The sequence below is a fragment of the Furipterus horrens genome, unplaced genomic scaffold (assembly GCF_987537825.1).
Source record: "Furipterus horrens unplaced genomic scaffold, mFurHor1.1.pri manual_scaffold_5, whole genome shotgun sequence".
NCBI lineage: Eukaryota > Metazoa > Chordata > Mammalia > Chiroptera > Furipteridae > Furipterus > Furipterus horrens.
The window spans coordinates 158,286,128-158,306,255 of NW_028327175.1; the positions used below are offsets into that span (position 1 = coordinate 158,286,128).

The 20,128-nt window shown below is 35.9% G+C and overlaps 1 protein-coding gene across 1 annotated transcript in view; it reads right to left on the bottom strand.

The window, feature by feature from the left end:
* The window catches only part of DNAJC12 (DnaJ heat shock protein family (Hsp40) member C12), a 39,251-nt gene extending 31,602 nt beyond the window's left edge, over positions 1 to 7,649 (bottom strand). Inside the window, exons 1-2 of the mRNA XM_090278090.1 lie at positions 7,588 to 7,649; positions 7,389 to 7,495 (exon numbers count right to left, since the gene is read on the bottom strand). Coding sequence (XP_090134216.1) covers positions 7,389 to 7,466 — 78 coding nt within the window. The 5' untranslated portion in view covers positions 7,467 to 7,495; positions 7,588 to 7,649. The remainder of the gene's footprint in view (positions 1 to 7,388; positions 7,496 to 7,587) is intronic.
* Between the last annotated feature and the right edge of the window lie 12,479 nt (positions 7,650 to 20,128).

A 20,128-nucleotide genomic window follows, 5' to 3' on the forward strand; every position in this document is an offset into this window, starting at 1 on the left:
ATTAATATTAATCCCTTGGCATCACCACCCCATGTGCCCAATGCCAAGTGCAACCCATGGGCAGGCGAGGCCCTCCATTTCAAGGTCCACTGAATCTTGACTTTCTGATCCAATATCCAGTGGTCTGGAAAACTGACTGTCCTGTTATCCAGTAAACATACCAAAATGTTCAACTTTACTTGTACTCAAATAAATTAAAAAATCCAAGAAATGAATGATAATGACGAGTATTATTGAAGGTACAAAGAACTGAACATTCCCATGCTCCCCTGGTGCAAATGTCTTGAAAGGCAATTGGAATTTTTTTTTTTTCATAATCTTTGATCCAACAATTCCAGTTCAAGGAATTGGTCTAAGGATATAATCAGAGGTGTGAAAAGAATTTAATTATAAGAAGAGTCATGCTGTATATTGTAAACAAAAACCTATGTGTCCATAAGATATCTGTTAAGGCTAATTGTAATATAGCCATAAGCTGGAATATTTTGTAGTCATTAAAAAATTGGTTTTTTGCCCTGACCAGTGTGGCTCAGTTGATTTGGCATCATCTCGCAAAGCAAAAGGTCACTGGTTCAATTTTCAATCAGGGCATATGCCTGGGTTGCAGGTTTGGGGGTGCATACAAAAGTCAACCCATCAATGTTATTCTCTCACATCGATGTTTCTCCTCCTTTCTCCCTTCTTTCCTCTCTTTAAATATAAATGAATAAAATCTTGTAAAAAATTATCGTGTAGTAGAAAACTTCCAATAATATGAAACAATTTATATATTGCATTTCTATTTTTAGAAGTAAGCCACAAGCATTTTGTGCAGTATAAAACCATGTTTTTCCTAAAAATAAATGATGTAAATATAATAATGATAATAATAATAATAGCTAAGATTTATTGAGACTTTCTATGTGCCAAGCATTGCCCTAAGCACTTTATATACAACGTCTCTTTTAATTCCCACAACAACTCTATGAAGTAGGTACTATTATTATTCCCATTTTATAAATTAAGAAACCAGACATAGAAAAGTTAAATAATTTTCCCAAGGATACACAGCTAGTAAGTGGCCAGGATTTGAGTTCTGGCAGTCTGATTTCGAACACATATATTTTATTTTATTTTTAATATTTTTATTAATTTAATTTTAGAGGGGAAGGGAAGGAGAAAGAGAGGGAGAGAAACATCAATGCGTGGTTGCCTCTCACACACCCCCACCTGGAGACCTGACTCACAACCCAGGTATGTTCCCTGATTGGGAATCAAACTGATGAACCTTTGGTTCTCAGGCAGGCTCTCAATCCACTGAGCCATACCAATCAGGGCTGATTTCAAATACATATAAATAGACGCATATAAATATATACACATATGTGCATGTACGTATTTACATACCTAACCCTTTCATATGTGTGTGCACACATAATTGGCATGCATATGTCATAGACCCAAATATTAAGCATCTAGGTTAACATTTTTCTTTGTGCTCTCTTCATACTCCACATTTCCTTATCAAACATATATTGATTTTAGAAATTAAATTTTAAAACATATTTTCCATATCCTGTTAGCACAATATTTTTATCTGTGCCAGGAAATACTCTAGTATGCAATAAGGACTAATCTGATTCCCATCTGGACAGAGCTTGTCTAGCTTTCCCTGGCCACACAAATGCCCTGTCTTCCCCTCCATGCACCTAAATTTTGACCTTGTAATATCATTCAAGCCCCATCCTTCTCTCAAGTCTTTTCAGATATTCTTTATTTGATTCCTGTTGCACTTATGTACAGTACTACATAGCACATACTTATTTGTTCTCAAATTGTTTCCTCTATATTAGCTTTGGCTCCTCAACTGGATCTTAAGTTCTTTCTACATTCATTCAATGTCTCACCTTTTTGTTTTGTTTTGTTTTGCTTTCCCCCCAATTGCTTCTAGTTCTGGCTCATGCCAAGTGTTGACTAAATCCTTGATTACAGACTGGCAGATGTTCTCTGAATAACATGACTGTAGTGTAATAGAAGGTTTCTGAAAATTGTGATCTATTCATTAAAAATGAAATGATTCTAGTGATAGAAATTTATATGCTACAGAATATGCTACAGAAAAAGGAAAACTCATTTTAATAAATGGGTTAATTAGTATCCATTATTTCAATTCAATTAGTACAAAACTGCATTTTCCACACAAAACTCCAGGTATTAGACATATCCCTAAAATAAATTCCATGAGAGATCATCCTACATCATTGTAATCAAATGATAATTAATTAAAATGTAAGCTAAAAAAAACTATTTGAGCCACAAAATAAATATAATGGGTAGTACTAGGTTTTAACCCATAAAATACAGTAACTATTAATGCACAGTGACAAAAATAGTTAAATAAATAAATAAATGTGGGAGAAGAATTGCAAATAATAAATGTAAAATAAATGAGGAAAATAGCCATCATTAAGCAAACACAGTAGTATTGTTACAGGTAAGATTCACCAAAGGATGCTAAAATCAGTAGGTGGAAGTTTGAGGATAAACATTATAGTCTCAAGGGATCTTCACCAATATATTTGGTTTTTTTAAATATTTTATTTATTTATTTTTAGAGAGAAGGGAAGGGACGGAGAAAGGGAGGGAGAGAAACATTGATTGGTTGCCTCTCGCACACCCCCAACTGGGGACCTGGCCCACAACCCAGGCACGTGCCCTGACTGGGAATTGAACCAGCTACGATTTGGTTCACAGGCTGGTGCTCAGTCCACTGAGCCACACCAAACAGGGCCCAGTATAATTGTTAATTACAAAAGGGAAAACAGTATCCCTACAGTGGAAAAACCTGGCAGAAGAAACCTGATGGACATCACCTTAGCCAAGTGATCAAGGTCAATAAGAAATATCAATATCATGTACCACCCCTGATATGACACACTGAGAAAGGCACTATACCACTTCTGCAGTGTTCTTTCCAAATACATATAACTTCAATCTAATCATTAGATAACATCAGACAAATAAAAATTAAGGGTCATTCTACAAAATAACTGACCTTATGCTTCAAAGTGTCCAGGTCGTGAAAGACAGGGAAGGTATGAGAAATTGTCATAGGAGGAAACTGAGGGAATAGTATCACTAAATGTAAAAAGGATCCTGTCTTGGATCTTGGAAGAGAAAAAGGGCATTAGTAGAAAAAATGATGAAATTAGGATGAGACATATACTTTTGATCAAGGGTCGACTAACAGGTCCACAGGCTAAATCTGGCCCTGCCGCCTGTTTTTTTAATAAAGTTTTATTGAAAGACAGCCATGGTTATTCATTTATATATTATCTATAGCTACTTTCTGGCAATGGCAGAGCTGAATACTTATCACAGAGACCATAAGTCTTGCAGTCTAAAATATTTGCTATCTTAGGACCAGCATCAGAATAAGAAAAGCCAGACACCTAGGTTTAAGTAGGTACTCTTTCTCTCTCAGGTTTCTGTGCTTGCTCAATTCTGAAAGATAGTGCATCCTTAAATTTTTTATTGTAAGCTCCCTGCTTGCCTGCTCCTCAGCCCTGACTCTGTCTGGTCCTTTACACACACACACATACACACGCACAAAACTTGCTGGCCCCTGGTTGAGTTAATACTATTGTACCAATGTTAATTTTCTTATTTTGATCAATGCACTACCATTAAGTATGATGTTAACACTATAGGAAGCTGAGTGATTTATATATAGGAACTGTCTGTGTTATTTTTGCAACTTTTTGTGTAAGTCAAAAGTTATTCTAATAGGTTTTAACAGAGAATTTTTAGAGCAGTAAAACTACTCTATAAATCCTATAATAGTAAACAAATGTCATTATACATTTGTCCATACCCAAAGAATATACAAACCCAAGAGTGAACCATCGTGTAAACTAAGGACTTTGGGTATTATTATATGTCAATGTAGATTCATTAGTTGTAACAAGTACACCACTCAGGATGTTGTTAACAGGGGAGACTGTTCATGAGTGGTAGGAAGGGGTATTTGGGAAATCTCTGCACCTTCTACTCAATTTTTCTATGAACCTAAAACTGCACTTAACAAATCCATTTAAATCATTTTTAAATAAAACTTTTTTAAAATACTGTGAATTTTTTTAAATAATGTGAATTATAGAATAAGGATAAATTTACAAAGTTCCAAGTATTACTGTGAGACCAAAACAACACCCACAACACAACCACCACAACTTACTATATGCCAGGCATGTTCTAAGCACTTTCGATTGTATATCATGTCTCGTTTAATCTCCACAACAACCCTTTGAGGTGGGTACTCTAATTATCCCCACTTGCAGATTAGGAAACCAAGGCATAGAAAAGTTATGTAATCTTCCAAGGTTGCACAGCTAGTAAATGGTAAGATTTAAACCCAGCTGGTCTGAAGTCAATAAGAAAAAGAACTAGAAAAAATGTGTTTCCCTTTATGAGTTTATGTTCAATATTCAGGTCCATGAAATCTTGAAGTCAAGAATTCTTACCATTACTGTAAAATGGTGACCAAATATTAAAAATCAAATAAGATCCACACCAGGAAGAATGCCTTATACCACTAGTGTAAGGACTTTACAAGATATTATAGAATGTGACTTGTGTAAAACCTGATATAGGAAGGAAGAGTTAACTGACTTCGACTCAAACTTGTGTAAATGTTTTTAAACTAGGGAGGTATGTTGTTTTCTACTCAATAGCATGGAAATCCTCCCATAGTTTATATATGTCATTTAATTAATTTCTAACATAGGTTTTGAATTATAAGAACTATGTATTAAGGCAAAAGAATTATGTGTCTCAACTCAATTGTTATAAGAATAAAAATATCAAGTGGCTTTGAAATTAGAACTGCTAAGTTGTTTTGGGATATGAACAGTTATAGCCAATTTTTTAGAGCATCAAATCAAGGAATATTTGAAGTAAAAGAACTCCAGACAATACAAGTCAAGTAAAGGAAATGTCACACTAAATACACAAAAATGTCATAAAATATTTTTAAGTGGGAAGGATACATATAAAAAGAATTGATAAAATTATGACAGGTCATTTCATTTTAAATCAGTGGTTGTTATCTATGCATGCTGTGCCATTGACAGATTCAGTAAACTGCATCCAGAAAAAGGAATGTCAAGACAATGCTCTTATTCTCCTTTTAATATGTGTATGCCACAATATATGCAGAGAAGTATGACTATACCTGGTAACCATGAAATGTTATAAACATTATAAACAAACAACAGAATCATTTTTAGCCTATTTAAAACTATTATAAGCATTATAACTTTATAAACATTATAACAGTTAAAAATATTAAACATTATAAACATTATAAATAAAAAAACAGGATCTTTTTTGTCTATTCAAAATTAATCCTCCTCCTTTATAGAATGAAAAGACAATAACAGAACTACAAGAGACTGACTAAACAGTCAAAAGATTTATTATGGGGATATAATAACCTTTACTTTATAACCTAGCATGGCAATATTTTTTAATCCAAATTGTGAAACTTATCAAGTTCAATCATCTATCTTTGATTTTATTTTATTAAGATTTTATTTATTTATTTACTTATTCTTAGAGAGAGGGAGGGAGAGTAACATTTATGGGAGAGAAATATCAATTGGTTGCCTCTCATACATGCACCATTCACACCCCATCCAGAGACCAAACTCAGGAATGTGCCCTGACTGGGAATCGATGACCTGTGGTTTTGCAAGATGAGGCCAAACCAACTGAGCCACACCGGTCAGGGCTGCTCCTTTTAGTTTAAATAGTTCCTTCAAAAATTATTTGGCAATAATAGAATACAAGGTGTGAATAACGCATATGGTAAAATGGTAATAAACTTTCTCAATTGCTACAAGCAAAATCACCACCAAAGTAAACAAGTAACATATCATCCTAAAGGAGAAATATGAACCTAAAAGAGTATTATAACCTGGTGTGTGTGTGTATGTGTGTGTGTGTGGAACTACAAGGTACCTAAGATAAACTCCTCTGAGCGATGATAAAGATTTTCATCCTTTGTGTCCAATTATTACATTCTATTCTCCAAAGTATATTTTATTACTAAACTCCAACCATATAAAACAAAAATAAATAGAAAAATAATTTGCTTTATAATATATTAATATTAATAGCTATACTTTAGTAATAAAATATTTTAAGTATGTACTTATAAAATATAAAATGATATGAACATATTTAATAATATAATTGAAATATATTTCATATTCACCTCAATAGTATTTAAAATATTGAAAACTGGAAATAAATAAGATATTTAACAATAACAGGATTATCAATTGTGGTACAAGAGAATTATGCAATCATTAAAATATGTATGAAGCCCTGGCTACTGTGGCTCAGTGGATTGAGTGCTGGCCTGTGAACCAGAGGGTCGCCGGTTCAATTCCTGGTCGGGGTACATGTCTAGGTTGTGGGCTGGGTCCCTGGTTGGGGGCATGTGAGAGGCAACTATACATTGATGTTTTTCTCCCTCCCTTCCCCTCTCTCTAAGGATAAATGACATCTCTTTTTTTTAAATGAAAAAAATAAAATAAGTATGAAGAATGTTTCATAGCATGAAGAAATCCTTGTTATAAGATTAATGGGTAAAAAGCAGGAATAAACAAATACATATAATATCTTCCCAAACATCTCTTCAAAAATATGTATAGAAAAAAGATTAAAGATTAATATATCAAACATTAATAGTGTTACCCTTGGGAGGTAGAATTATAAATGAGTTTTCCAAAATTTAAAAACCTTTTATAACCTTTATAATTGTCTATGGGGACCTTTAAAACATTATTCCATTATAAATCAAGCAAACAATTACAGAATTTTTACATGTTTTGTGCAGGAAGCCACCCTTTAAAGAAGTAATTTCTCTCACACAATTTTAAATATTAACATAAGAGGATGCTTCCTGATTTGCATAATTTAGCTGCTCACATAAAAATACATACTTTAATAAAACATTTAATTCACTAATTACTAGAAAATTACATTTTATTTCAGTTATAATATAAATAATGATACTAAAGCTATAGCTTATGTATGCTATGAAACACAGCCAACAGCAATTACAACAAAATATCAAACATACATATTTAATATATGTGAAATAGAGTTTATGGTCATGTGCCAGAACACATATTCAAGCAGAAGTATCCATAAAATTGCAAGAGGACACTATTCAAGTAAAGACCCAATGTATATTTAAATCCTTAACTTTCTCTGAGCCAACAGTGCTTTTAAATAATACAAGATTAGGTTTTTAGGCAGTGTGACTAAAATTTCAAAGTTAAAATCTTAAATAAAACTTGAAATACTGTTCTGAAAAAGGACATTATCCGTTGTCTTACCGAAGACAGTTCATCGCATCCCAGTAACGTGTAGTAATCTTCAGTATCTTCCAACCTGTAATTCAGTATTGCATCCATTTAGATCACTAAATCAGCTCTTCTTGCCCCTGAAACAAGAGAGAGGCACAATGAGCTGCGAATTAACAGGAAAGGCCTTTTTAAATCTGGTTTACAGCAGCACATTCCAAACTGTACTAACAAGATTGAAGGCTGGACAGTCAATACACCAGATGTCACCCAAGACCTGTGTAAACTTCCTTCCATTGGCTATTTACAGAAGAAGAAAAAATAATAGACCTCGTACTTAACTGTTGCAGTGCTGCCTGGGATTTGTAGTTTGAGTTTATGTAAGCAATGCAGATGACCCATTCCACTTATGGATAAAGAAAGACTGTCCATTTTTACATACTCCTCAAGTGAGCCGTCACCTTTTCCTTTCCCCTTTCTTTTTAAGTGACGAAAGAAAATTTGAAGCAATATGCTTAAATCTTAGGATTTGTTAATATGAGTAGTGGGTGGTTTTCTGAGTGTTTAGAATATTTCAGAATTTCTAAAATAGTTTGAGTAGAAGGATATCGACTAGGAAAGCAAATTTTCTTTCATTTGATAATTTATCATTCAACAATTTATTAAGGACCTATTTTGTTCCCAGTATGAATGTAGGAAAGGTATAGTAAGCAAGACTGGGTTCTTAGGGAGCTTACATTCTGACAGAGGGAGGCAAACAAGAAACACGCAAACATTTAAATAGTGAAATAAAATAGGAAAGAGAACTGTATGATGATAGGGGCGGATTTGTGTGCCATTTCTCCTGGGCTGGCTCTGTCCAGTTTCAGGGGTGTGTCTGACCTGGAGTGGCTGTGGGAATCTGTGTTTTAGCTCACTGTGACCCCAGGAAATGCAGGTCAGGTCTAGGATTTAAAGAAGAAGGTAAGTAGTGAGATATACAAAACTAACTGCCTTCCCTCTTTCAATTCCCCCATAAATTATCACCTTGGAAAAAAATATTTTCTTTGTGCCAACCTATATACATCTTTCTAAAGATGTATTTCTGAAGAGAAATAAAGCACTGAAACACCATTTTTACTAATCCTTCATTATATATCCTCTCTTGCTAAAAGTTCTGTATGGAATTTTTAAATAAAATAATTTTGTTTTAGAAATTTCACATTCCTTGAGGTATTTGGAGACCTATTTGGGTATCACAAAATCCTGACCAAAATAACTAGAAATTGCCTTAAAATGATACAAATTTGTTGCTATGGAAAACAGGGTGGTGATTCCTCAAAAAATTAAACACAGACTTACTATATGATTCAGCAATTCCACTTCTGAGTGGTATACACTCAAAAGATTTAAATGCAGGGACTTGAACAGATTTATGTATACCCATGTTCATAACATCATTATTTATAATAGCCAGAAGGTAGAAGCAACACAGTGTCCACTGACAGAGGAATGGATAAACAAAGTGTGATATATACATACAATGGAATATCATTCAGCCTTAAGAAGGAAAGAAATTCTGATACATGCTACAACATGGATGAACCTGGAAGACATTATGCTAAGTAAAATAAGTCAGACACAAAAGGACAAATTCCGTACAATTCTACTTATATGAGATTCCTAGAGGAGTCAACTTCATAGAGACAGAAAGAAAAAGAAAAATTTCCAGGGACTGTGGAGTTAGTATTTTAATGGATATGAAGCTTTGGTTTGGAAAAATGAGAAAAATTCTGAAGATGAATGGTGGTGATGACTGCACAACAATGTAAATGTACTTGATGCCAATGAGCTGTACACTTAAAATAGTCAGAATGGTAATTTTACATTATATATATTTTACCACAATTAAAAAGAAGAGTGGCCCTGGCTGGTGTGGCTCAGTGGATCGAGCACTGGCCTGTGAACCAAAGGGTTGCTGGTTCGATTCCCAGTCAGGGCGCATGCCTGGGTTGCGGGCCAGGTCCCCAGTTGGAGGCATATGAGAGGCAACTGGTTGATGTATCTCTTGCACATCAGTGTTTCTCTCCCCCTCTCTATCTCCCTCCGTTCCTCTCTCTCTAAAAGTAAATAAATAAATTTTTTTAAGAAAAGAAAAGTGATGTGAATTTCCTCAAACACTAGACAACCTTGACCAGATAAAAAAGTATTGCTCCTTTACTCTTCATCCTGAGAGCAGTCAGGACAATGTTTTAATGTTGTTCTCAAGAACAAAAAGAAAATTACAAAAAGAATTTTGGTAAATATCCACTCATGTTTTATTGCACTAAATGCAAATTGAGGCTCTATTTCCTGAACTATCATGTTCTCACATTCTGTAATATATCATATAGACATTGAAAATTATATAGAAACATATTAATATCTGAAAAATGTTCACATATCTGTTAGAAATATTCACATTACTGTTAGAAAACAGTATGTACCATGTAAAAATTTACTGAGCAATGAGACCTATGCATGTTACTGAGTATAAGTTATATCATCAAATTTACCTCAATTTAAAAAGTAAAAACTATAAAATTTTACAAGTAGGTATGGTATGATTCCAGTTTTATAAGTATGCATTGTATGTATATTTATAAAATATAAGAAAGTATATACACCAAAATAAGTCAGTTGTCACAAGATAATAGGGTCACAGGAGATTTATATTTTATTCTTTTTATTCATCTACACTTGCTAAGATGTACATATATTATTCTTATAGTAAGAAAAGAGAAGCAATAAGAAAAACAAGAAAGTAAAAACTGCAAAAATGTCGAACTTCACATAACAATTAACTTACTGAATGAAATTAGTCCTGCCATCACAAGCTTCCCCTCTCACGGGTGTCTTGGCCACTGTTCAGTCTGATTGGTTGGTCCAGGTATTGTGTCTTCTGAAGGACTGCTTGCTTACAGGCATCACAGTGCAATGGAAACAATACTGAACTCTGACCCTTGCTCCTTGAATAGGAATATGCTTTAATCACACCTCACACATCAGTGAATTAATTTGGTTGAGAATATAAGATTAATTCAAATGAAAGATTAGCTTAATAAAATGCTAAATTTTGTGGTTTGGAGGAAAAATCTAACAGGAATCATTGAAGCTTTCTCACGAAAGGGAAAGAAGGAGGAAGGGGCAACACACATAAGCTGTCATAAAAAAATGAAAATGTCCATAGCAAGTTCAGGCAAAGGTGTGGAAAACGACCTTAGGGCAGAGTGTGTTGGAGAGAAAAGCCTTTAAGATTAGTATGAGGATGAGCCCTGGGCCAGCAGGTGGAGGGGAGCCTTGCTGATCAGACAGAGGATACTGAGTGTGTATGTGGGCAACAGGGAACTACTGTAGCTTCTTGAGCATGTGAGTATCATGTTATAAGTGGAGCTATAAAGAGATTAATCTGGTGTGGCTCAGTGGATTGAGTGCTGGCCTGTGAACCAAAGGGTTGCCAGTTCAATTCCTGGTCAGGGCACATGCCTGGGTTGTGGGCTGGGTCCCCAGGTGGGGACATGCAAGAGGCAACCAATCATACATTGATGTTTCTCTCCCTCTCATTTTCCCTCCCTTCCCCTCTCGCTGAAGATAAATAAATAAAATCTTTAAAAAAAAAAAAGATTAATCTGGTGGCTGCATGCTTTTGGAGGAAAGAAAGCAGGACAACAGTGACAAATACAGTTAAACCATTAATTTGAGGGTTAGGCCCCACACACACACTTTTTTTGAATGGGCACTACATACACAGAGGACAAAATTTTAAAGGTAAAAATGGGTAGGCAAGAAAGATATGTGTCCTTCCACCATTTGTCTTCCCACCACCAGTTTTCTTCCCTAGGGAAAACCACTGATAATTTGAGAAGCACTCATAATAAAACACCGGAACACAGGACTTCAGCAGCAAAGCGAGGCATTTATTCACGAGTCTGTAGAGTCAGGTGCACAGGCAATTCTAGAGAATAGACTTCAACTGCATCATATTACATTATCTATCTATTATTTATCCAACTGTGGCCTACATTTCTGACACCATGACTTTGAACAGCTCCTCCATTTTTCATGCCCCACAACTCACAACACCATTTGGGGCAAGGGTAAGGATTAAAGAGAAAAAGCTCATGCAGAAGAAGGAAATAAGGAGGCAGTCTGAAAATTTTGTAGTTGAGCTTGCACGAAATTACACACATAAACTACACATACATTTCAACACTGATAATGATTACAAGGTATGTCAAATATATTTCTGGCCCTTAAAGGTAATTCAGTTAGGCCTCTTTGAAGATGTCCTTTATATATATTTTTTTAATTTATTGATTTGAGAAAGAAACATCAATTTGTTGTTCCTGTATTTATGCACTCATTGGTTGCTTCTTGTATGTGCCCTAACCAGGATCTAACCCGCAACCTTGGCATATTGGGATGATGCTCTCTAATCAACTGAGCCACCTGGCCAGGGCCTCCTTTATATTTTAATATTACACACGATTACTACATATTTTTCTCTTTTTAGTTACCTCCAGATTTATTTTCACTGCCAGATTTCAGTAAAAATTCCTCCTCATCTTGTTTTAGGCCTCTGAGGTTTTGTTATTTTTTAATTGTTATTAAAAGTGTTATGCTATTTGGCTCAATTATGAGAGTACATCTCCAAATTAAAAAGTTGAGTTTGATCAGGCCCTTGATAAAATGCTTACAGCGCCACTTTATAATGAGAGAAAAAGAAAATCTTGAAAGAAGTGCCTAACCAGACAGTCCTCATCTTTTTCTTATTATCAAAACAACACAAACTTCACATTCCTGTTTTCAAATTAACTTTTATTTACATCAATGTTATACATCCTCATGAGTTTGTTTGTTTTTTTAAGATATATAATTCCAAGCTATAGTTTAAAAAGTGGAAGACTTGTTTCACATCTACCTCTGCCCAGAGGCAAAACTGTGAAACATTTTAGCTATTTCTTTTTGTATTTTTCACAATTTTTCTAAATGAAATTTGTACTTCAGAACTTCATGTGTAGTTTTGTACTGCTGTTATCTACATTAAAGCCTTGATCATACAACAGGCCTGAATAAAAGACAACTCTAAATTTCATCAATGAGACAATCCAAAAAAATAAGTTTGGGGTCATAAATCTATGTAGTACATATAACTGTAGTTGTATATATTATATGTAAAACAATCAGATACCTACTGAAGTTCTATTATTTAGTTATATATAAAATGATCAAATGATCTCTTAATAATATTAAATTTTTTAAATTTACTTAAACCTACATATTTAAAATCTTACATTATGAAAAATCTATTAATTTAGGAACAGTGCTGTTCTTCCATTGTATAAGAAACTTTGTAAAGTTAAAAATATAAAGCATCTACCTTTTTTCCTAAAGAATGATTGTTGAGAAAAACCTTGCCTTATATCTTAACACACTTTCTCAATTTGGAAATACTTCAATCATTCTTCAGTTTTAAAATCATTTTCATAATTTTTTCTTTTTTTAAGTTGCATATTGACTACAAAAGTTTTTATTACTTATTTTAATAAATATTAACAACCTTTTGGGATATTGTTCAGAAAAAAGCAATAATACAAGATGAGCAAATGTTATGAGAAAAGTTGGAGTGCCACTCATTTATTTCTACTCTTTTCCCCAAAATTAGCCTTCAAACCTACAGCAGAATCTCACCATAGGGTATATTTTAAATGTTCACTGGGCTTTTCTCCCTAATTATAAAGGTAACAAAAACCAAGTTGGTACCACAGGCTAAGAGAAATGATAAAGTTAGAGCCATTCCTCCTTATACCAAAATAAATTATGGATAATCAAGTAATTGAGCAGCCATAGAAAACAATTAATAAATATGACCATATAAAAGTTAAGCCTATTTCTGTGGTCAAAAAATACAAATGCAAACTCAGATGAAAAATAAAGATACAAGGGAAAATATGCACATTCCTATAATAGACAAAAGGCTAACTTCCCAAATTTACAAAAAGTGTAGACAAATCAGTAAGAAAAAGATAATAATCCAATAGAAAATTGAGCCAAGAATATGACTACTTTCAGAAATATTAATGGCCAATAAATACGTCAGTAGTAGTGAAGCCTTATTTATAATTATGAAAAGGCTAATCAAAAGAAGATAAGTTATTCACCTTTCGGAGAAGCAAAATTTCTAACGCTTGGTTTTATCCAACGTGAAAGCAGAAATGACTAAGTAAGCACTTGTATATATGCTGGGTAAGAGTATAAATTGGAACAGTCTGGCAATTTGGTGGTATTTATAACTTTTATAAAGCATCTATTTTGTTTCCTGGGCAATTTTTTTCTCTACGAATTTACTCAGAGGATTTACACCAAAATATGATCAAGGCAATCATTGCAACATTCTTTGCAACAGAAAAAAAAAGGAAAACAACCAAAATGTCCCTCAATGGGTTAAGAAGAGGGTAGTGAATGAATAAATCATGTTATTTATGGAATGAAAATGGATTATCAAATGAAAAGGGAAGGTTGAGGAGAGCATTACATATAGCATTTTCTCTTTGTGTACTTTTTAAGAACATGCACATTTGCATATATATATATTTGTCTTTAAGAAGCATATTAGTATTGTCCTTTTAAGGGTGGGAGCGAGGCATGTACAGAAAGAAGAGAGGCTTTTGTTTATGCCTCTGGAAAGTGTATGAAGTCAGTGTAGTCATCCGCCACTTTTGCTTTCTTCTTTGTCCTTTTTAGTATTTTAGAACAGCAAATGGCATTTGTTTTGTTTATATATGGTCGCTGAAGAAAACCTTTAAAAACAGCACAAAATTGGTGGTAGAAATGAAATGAAATTTTTCACAGAGTGAAAGCTCTCGGTACCTCAAAAGAGGCGAGTCAGATGCACAACCCCAGGACCAACGAGACCGGAAAATCCGGCCTGTCCACTAACTCCCGGGAAGCATCGCCCACCCGGGACTACAACCCCCAGGAGGCATCGCGGGAAAGGCGTTAAGGGGACAACGCAAGACGTTTCAGTTACTTGCGGCTTTCAGGAAACGTTCCTCCGGAAGTGCTTTTTAATTTTTAAATTATCGCTACGTAAATGCTCTAGTAGGCTCTAAGCGGGAAGAAAGTAACAGGTAAAACTCAGGTCATACGGAAAAGAGGGCGGCCGGGAAGTAAGAGTCTACAAGCCTCAGAAGCTCTGAGAGAGGACAGCAGTTAAGTAGCCCATAGGTGGGCTCTGTGCCGACTCGCAGTTCAAGGCGTGCAGCATCTCTGACACTGGCTTCTCCTTCCAGTCACTTGCCGTATTTCTGTCGTGTAAAACAAAATTTGCACGCTTTCCTTTGCGGTTCATGGGAACCGAGCTTCCAGGAAGTTAAGTCTACGTTCCTGAAATTGCCTGCAACCATTACTACTGACAGCCCACAACAGGGCTCCGGCTTCCTGCACAGGGATCCTGGAAACTGGTTGTGCGCTATGGTAGAAAAGGCCTCTCAATTCAGTCCCAGCTAGCTCCCAACGCCCATCAGAAGCTACTGCCTCGTTCCAGCAGGGGATGTGGTGGAAAGAAAACGTAGCTGGCGAGGACTTTTAGTCTCGCTTATGTTTCAATCCCTCCCTGGCTGCCAGAGTAAACCAGCATTCTGAGATAACAGAATATGTTTAAACAGAGTGATTTTGTTAAGTCAGACACAGTAGAATTTGTAAATGATTCTTTAAAGGCTGTTGACATAATGCTTTGAAGTTTTAATCAAGTACAATAAGGAATGCTAGTAATCCCATTGTTAATAATAGTGTATCAGTACTAGGGAGTGTTGGAGGTGGCTGGGGGTATGTGAGAACTCTTTGCTAAATTTTGCTGTGAACCTAAAACTGCTCTAAAAAACAAATTTTATTAATTTTAAAAACAGTAATAACCTAAGAGTATAGTAACTACCGTTATTGACCTCTTGCTATGTGCCAGGGGTAAAGCTAGGATCTGAACTTTGATGGATCTGACTAAAAGCTCATTGTGAAGGAAATGCATGAAAACACCACATCAGATTATCTGGTCAGAAGTTCGGCATAGTAGAAAAAGCATTTGACAGTGTGATTAGGACACCTGACTTCTGTATCACCCTCCACTGGTTCCTTAGTGAGCCGCACCTCCTTGATTTGTGAAGAAAGATATCAGACCAGAGTAATGAATCTCAAACTTAAAGGTGCACACGAATCAACTGGTGATCTGGTTAAGATGCAACTTCTACTTCAGGATGTCAGGGTGAGGTCTGAGATTCTGCATTTCTGCTAAGTCCCCAGGTGAAGTCCCAGCTGATTCCAGGGACAACACTTGTAATAGCAAAGGGTAGGATGACCTGTGATATCTTTTCAAGCTCTTAATATTTTCACAGTGGATCAGTCAGTCTTTCCTCCTCTGACCTTAGCACCTTTACTCTTAAGGAAATGTTAAAGGATCTTTCAAAATGGAGTGACTAAAATTTCCTATCTAAAGCCAAAATAAAAAAATGACTAAACTAGGGTAATAATGTCTCTGAAAAGATACACAAGAAGCTCATAAAATTAGTTGCCTTCAGGGAGGACCCAAGTACATGGATGGGAGGGATATGTTACTGTGCTTTATACCTTCAAAATTTTTACTGTGTATTTTAGATTTTAAAAAAATAATTCAGCCCCAACCAGGTTGGTTCAGCTGGTTGGGGGTCCTCCTGCAAAGTGAAAAGTCTCCAGGTCGTTTCCAGATCAGGGCATATGCCTGGGTTGCAGGCCTGATCCCAGGTTGGGGCACATGTGAGAGGCTACTGATTGGTGTTTCTCTCACACGTTGTTTCTTTCCCTCTCTTTCTTCCCTCCCTTCCCCTTTCTCTAAAAATAAAATCTTATTAAAAAAATAACTCATTTTTCGACAGCATGGCTGGACCTAGAGGGTATTATGCTAAGTGAAATAAGTCAGTGCAAGACAAATACCATATGATTTCATTTATATGTGGAATCTAAAGAACAATAGAAATGAACAAACAAAACAAAAACAGGCTCATAGATACAGAGAACAGACTGGTGGTTGCCAGAGGGGAGAGGTTTGGGAAGACTGGTTGAAAAAGGTGAAGAGACTAAAATACAGATTGGTTTATGTTCTATTCATTAGTAAAGGAAGAAGCCAAGTTACTACTTTGTGTCTTCTATTACTATAACAGGTTTAAACAGAATGAAATTCCTTGAACAGTCACTTGATTATGTTGAGGAAACAAGCACTTATATATCTCCCTGACATTTCAGCTTTTTTTCCCACTCTTCTCAAAAAGAATTGCATTTGAGTATGTTAGGTGAAAATAAATAAAGGGAAACTCACTCAAAATAGAGTCAGGAAGCCATGAAGGGAGAGCTCCCATGTATTGCTCATACCACTCATTGCAACTTAGCTAACCAGCATCAGCAGCTTATACAATTAATAAGAAAGAAGACCGCTCCCTGTTTGTCTCAGTAATGGTCCACTGATCATCTTTTTCCCTCAGCAATAGTCATTCCTTGCTCCCAGTTAGAAAGGGCCACAACCTCAAACTCTCATTCCCCACCAATGAGCTCTTGTTCAAGACAACCCTCCCCAATTTTCTCCTGGAACTCAATTTTGTCTGTGGACTTGCCTATGGTTTACCATAGTTTGCATATCCCGAATTGCAGTTCTTCTGCTATTCCCAAATAAACTCAGTTGCTGGTTTAATAATTTTTGCTGTTAATTTTTAAGGTTGACAGTAATAAAGTAGTCAAATAAGATACAATGGTAGTTTTAGGAAAATAGTGACTTAAGAGTATGAAACTGGACTAAATCACCATGAGATAACTTGTGGTGTAAGATCTGTGATTCTCCTGGCCCAGGGCTGGGTAGTTCAGTTGGTTAGAGTGTTGTCCCGATATGCTAAGGTTACAATTTCATTCCTGGTCAGGGAACATAAAGAAGTAACTAATGAATGCATAAATAAGGAGAATAAGAAATCTCTCTCTCTCAAATTAATGTTAAAAAAAAAATCTCTACTGCCCTGGTCCTATGTCTTGATTCCTAGAACATAGACCTGTTATCGTCTAGGTTGGCTACATATTACAATCACTTGGTGAATACACACACATATATACATACATGTATATACATATATACACATATACCAATCCAGGATCCTCCTTTAGGGCAATAAAAATAAAATCTCTGGGGGTGGGGCATGGGTATTTTTTAAAGCTTTCCTCAGTGATTTTAATGTACAGCAAGATATATCCTAGACCAATGATATTAATCTGATGATACACAGGAAATATTAATGGAATAAAAACAAGAAACACTTTATGAGTACTTTCTATATCACCATCCTCTTTGGTAAATTTGAAGAATCATTTGAATCAATGATAAATGCATAGATACCACATGATTCTATGAATGCCCAGTTTGCCAAATGAATGTTTGCTCTAGGAGTTGAAATCTAAATATAGAGTAATACTCATGAGTGGCTTAATGGGTCAGCAAAAATCTTTGCTTCCATGATACCTGCCTAGCACTATGAGAGACATTAAGAGTCTGTTTTAGTTGTTCCTTATAAGGAACTTGGATTGCAATTAAAAAGCAAGATTGAATTTGTGAGCCACGGAATAGGCCTACCAAATCATGTTCCTAAAAGGTTGTGAATTAGTTGCCAACATTTTAAAATTAGGAAATTTTACATAAAATTTAAGGCTTCTACCACCACTTGAAAAAATGGAAGCTCTGAGAATCAGGGTTCAATTTGCCATTCCCAGTGGCAACATTTGCCTAAAGCTGAGCTGAGAATCTCCCCTTTAGATGGGGCTTGTCACAGTCCTGCAACTCCCTGTTGCTGCTCTCTGATACTGAGGCGACGTGTCAGTTGGCAGGCGTTATCGCTAACATTTTTATGATAGAGTTAAGAGGAAAGTAACTATTTCTTGACCCCTATTTTTAACAATTGTAGAACAGCAAAAGATAAACCAAGAAGGCCCCAATGTTTCAAGAAAAATAAGAGGACAGGCAGGCTCGCTCTGGAGCACACCTAGGTCTTTCTTCCCCAGGCATGTATCTTTATTTTTTCTCCCTGAGTTCTAAGGATCCCCGTGAGACTTGCAACCAGGGGAGCAGTGGGCAGCAGCAGCTCATCCCAGGCTAACCCCCTGAGCCTCTCTCCAAGGCCCCCCTTTTCTCTTACTTTTCAGTGAATTAACAGCAGCCCCACCTTGGCTCACTTTTTTCCTAAAATGTTTCTGGAGTACTGCCTAGAAACATTTCTCTCCTGTTGCTTCCCCTACCCTAAGCCATTCTTTATTTTCACTGTTCCCAGCTTTAATAAATGCACTCTCAAGATAAAAATAAATAAATAGAAAAGATATAATTTATTTGAGAAAACACAGACTATTATATAGTTCTCTGCCTGGCCTCTATACATATCTGAGTTTATGACCCATGATCTTTGCTGATTAAAATATATAATCAACCCTGGCTGGTATGGCTCAGTGAATTGAGTGCTGGCCTGCGAGCCAAAAGGTTTCTGGTTTGATTCCCTGTCAGGGTACTGCCTAGGTTGAAGGCCAGATCCCCAGTTGGGGGCATGTGAGAGACAACCAATCAATGTTTCTCTCCCTCTCTTTCCCACTCCCTTCTCCTCTCTCTAAAAAATAAACAAATAAAATCTTTTAAATATATATAATCAATATCCAAATAAAAGCAATATATTAAAGGATAGATTACTACTTAAATGTATATGCTTGAGAGTCAGACATGGATTCAATTCCAAGCTACCATTTACCAACCATGATCCTACTTTATGGCCCTACACCTCAGGTTGCTTTTCTGCATTTGTAAAAAGGGGATGATAATAACACCTACCTCAGGGGGCTGATTTGAGGATTGCATAATTTGACATGAGTCAGTGTGGTATCTGGTACCTAGTGACAGCACTCTAAATGTCAGCTATTCATGAGTTAAAGAGGGGCAAAGTGAGTTGTTGGGGAAGTTACTTAGAAGGGGTGAGCTGGGGAAGAGAGGAGGTGAGCTGGCGAAGGGAGGAGGAAGACATAGCTTGTCCAAGTGGAGAAAAAAACAGGATAGTATAGACCTGAGCAAAAAAGTTCAGGAGAGATGGTTACTAGGGCCTAGATATTTAAGCCATATACTTGCAGGAACAACCAAACTGAAGAATTTTCCTCATGTTTTAATTTTTAAATCTGAAGACTTTGCTGGCCCCTGCTTCATGATATACGGTAGGTGACTGTAACAATCACTATAGAAATTTTTGAGTTTTCCCCACCCACTATTTGGCAAGGATTACTCAATTTTAAGAATTCAAACTCTGGGGTGGGGGTGGTGGTAAAAAACTTCTGCGTGCTTCAGAGTTCCATTAAAGGTATTTTCGCTCAGGATGCTTGTGTTTGAACACAGTCAGCAGCACTACCTCATGACCACCACTAGAGGGAGTAGAACCAAAGGAATCATCTAGCTCTTACGTACAGTACTCTTTTTTTTTTTTAATTATATTTTATTAATTATGCTATTACAGTTGTCCCAATTGTTCCCCCTTTGCTCTCCTCCACCCAGAACCCCTACATCCTTAGGCAATCCCCACACCATTTTTCATACCCATGGGTCAAGCATATAAGTTCTTCAGCTACTCCATTTCCTATACTGTACTTTGCATCATGCCCTGGCTGGTTTAGCTCAGTGGATTGAGCGTCGGCCTGCGAGCTAAGTGTCGCTGGTTCGATCTTCCAGT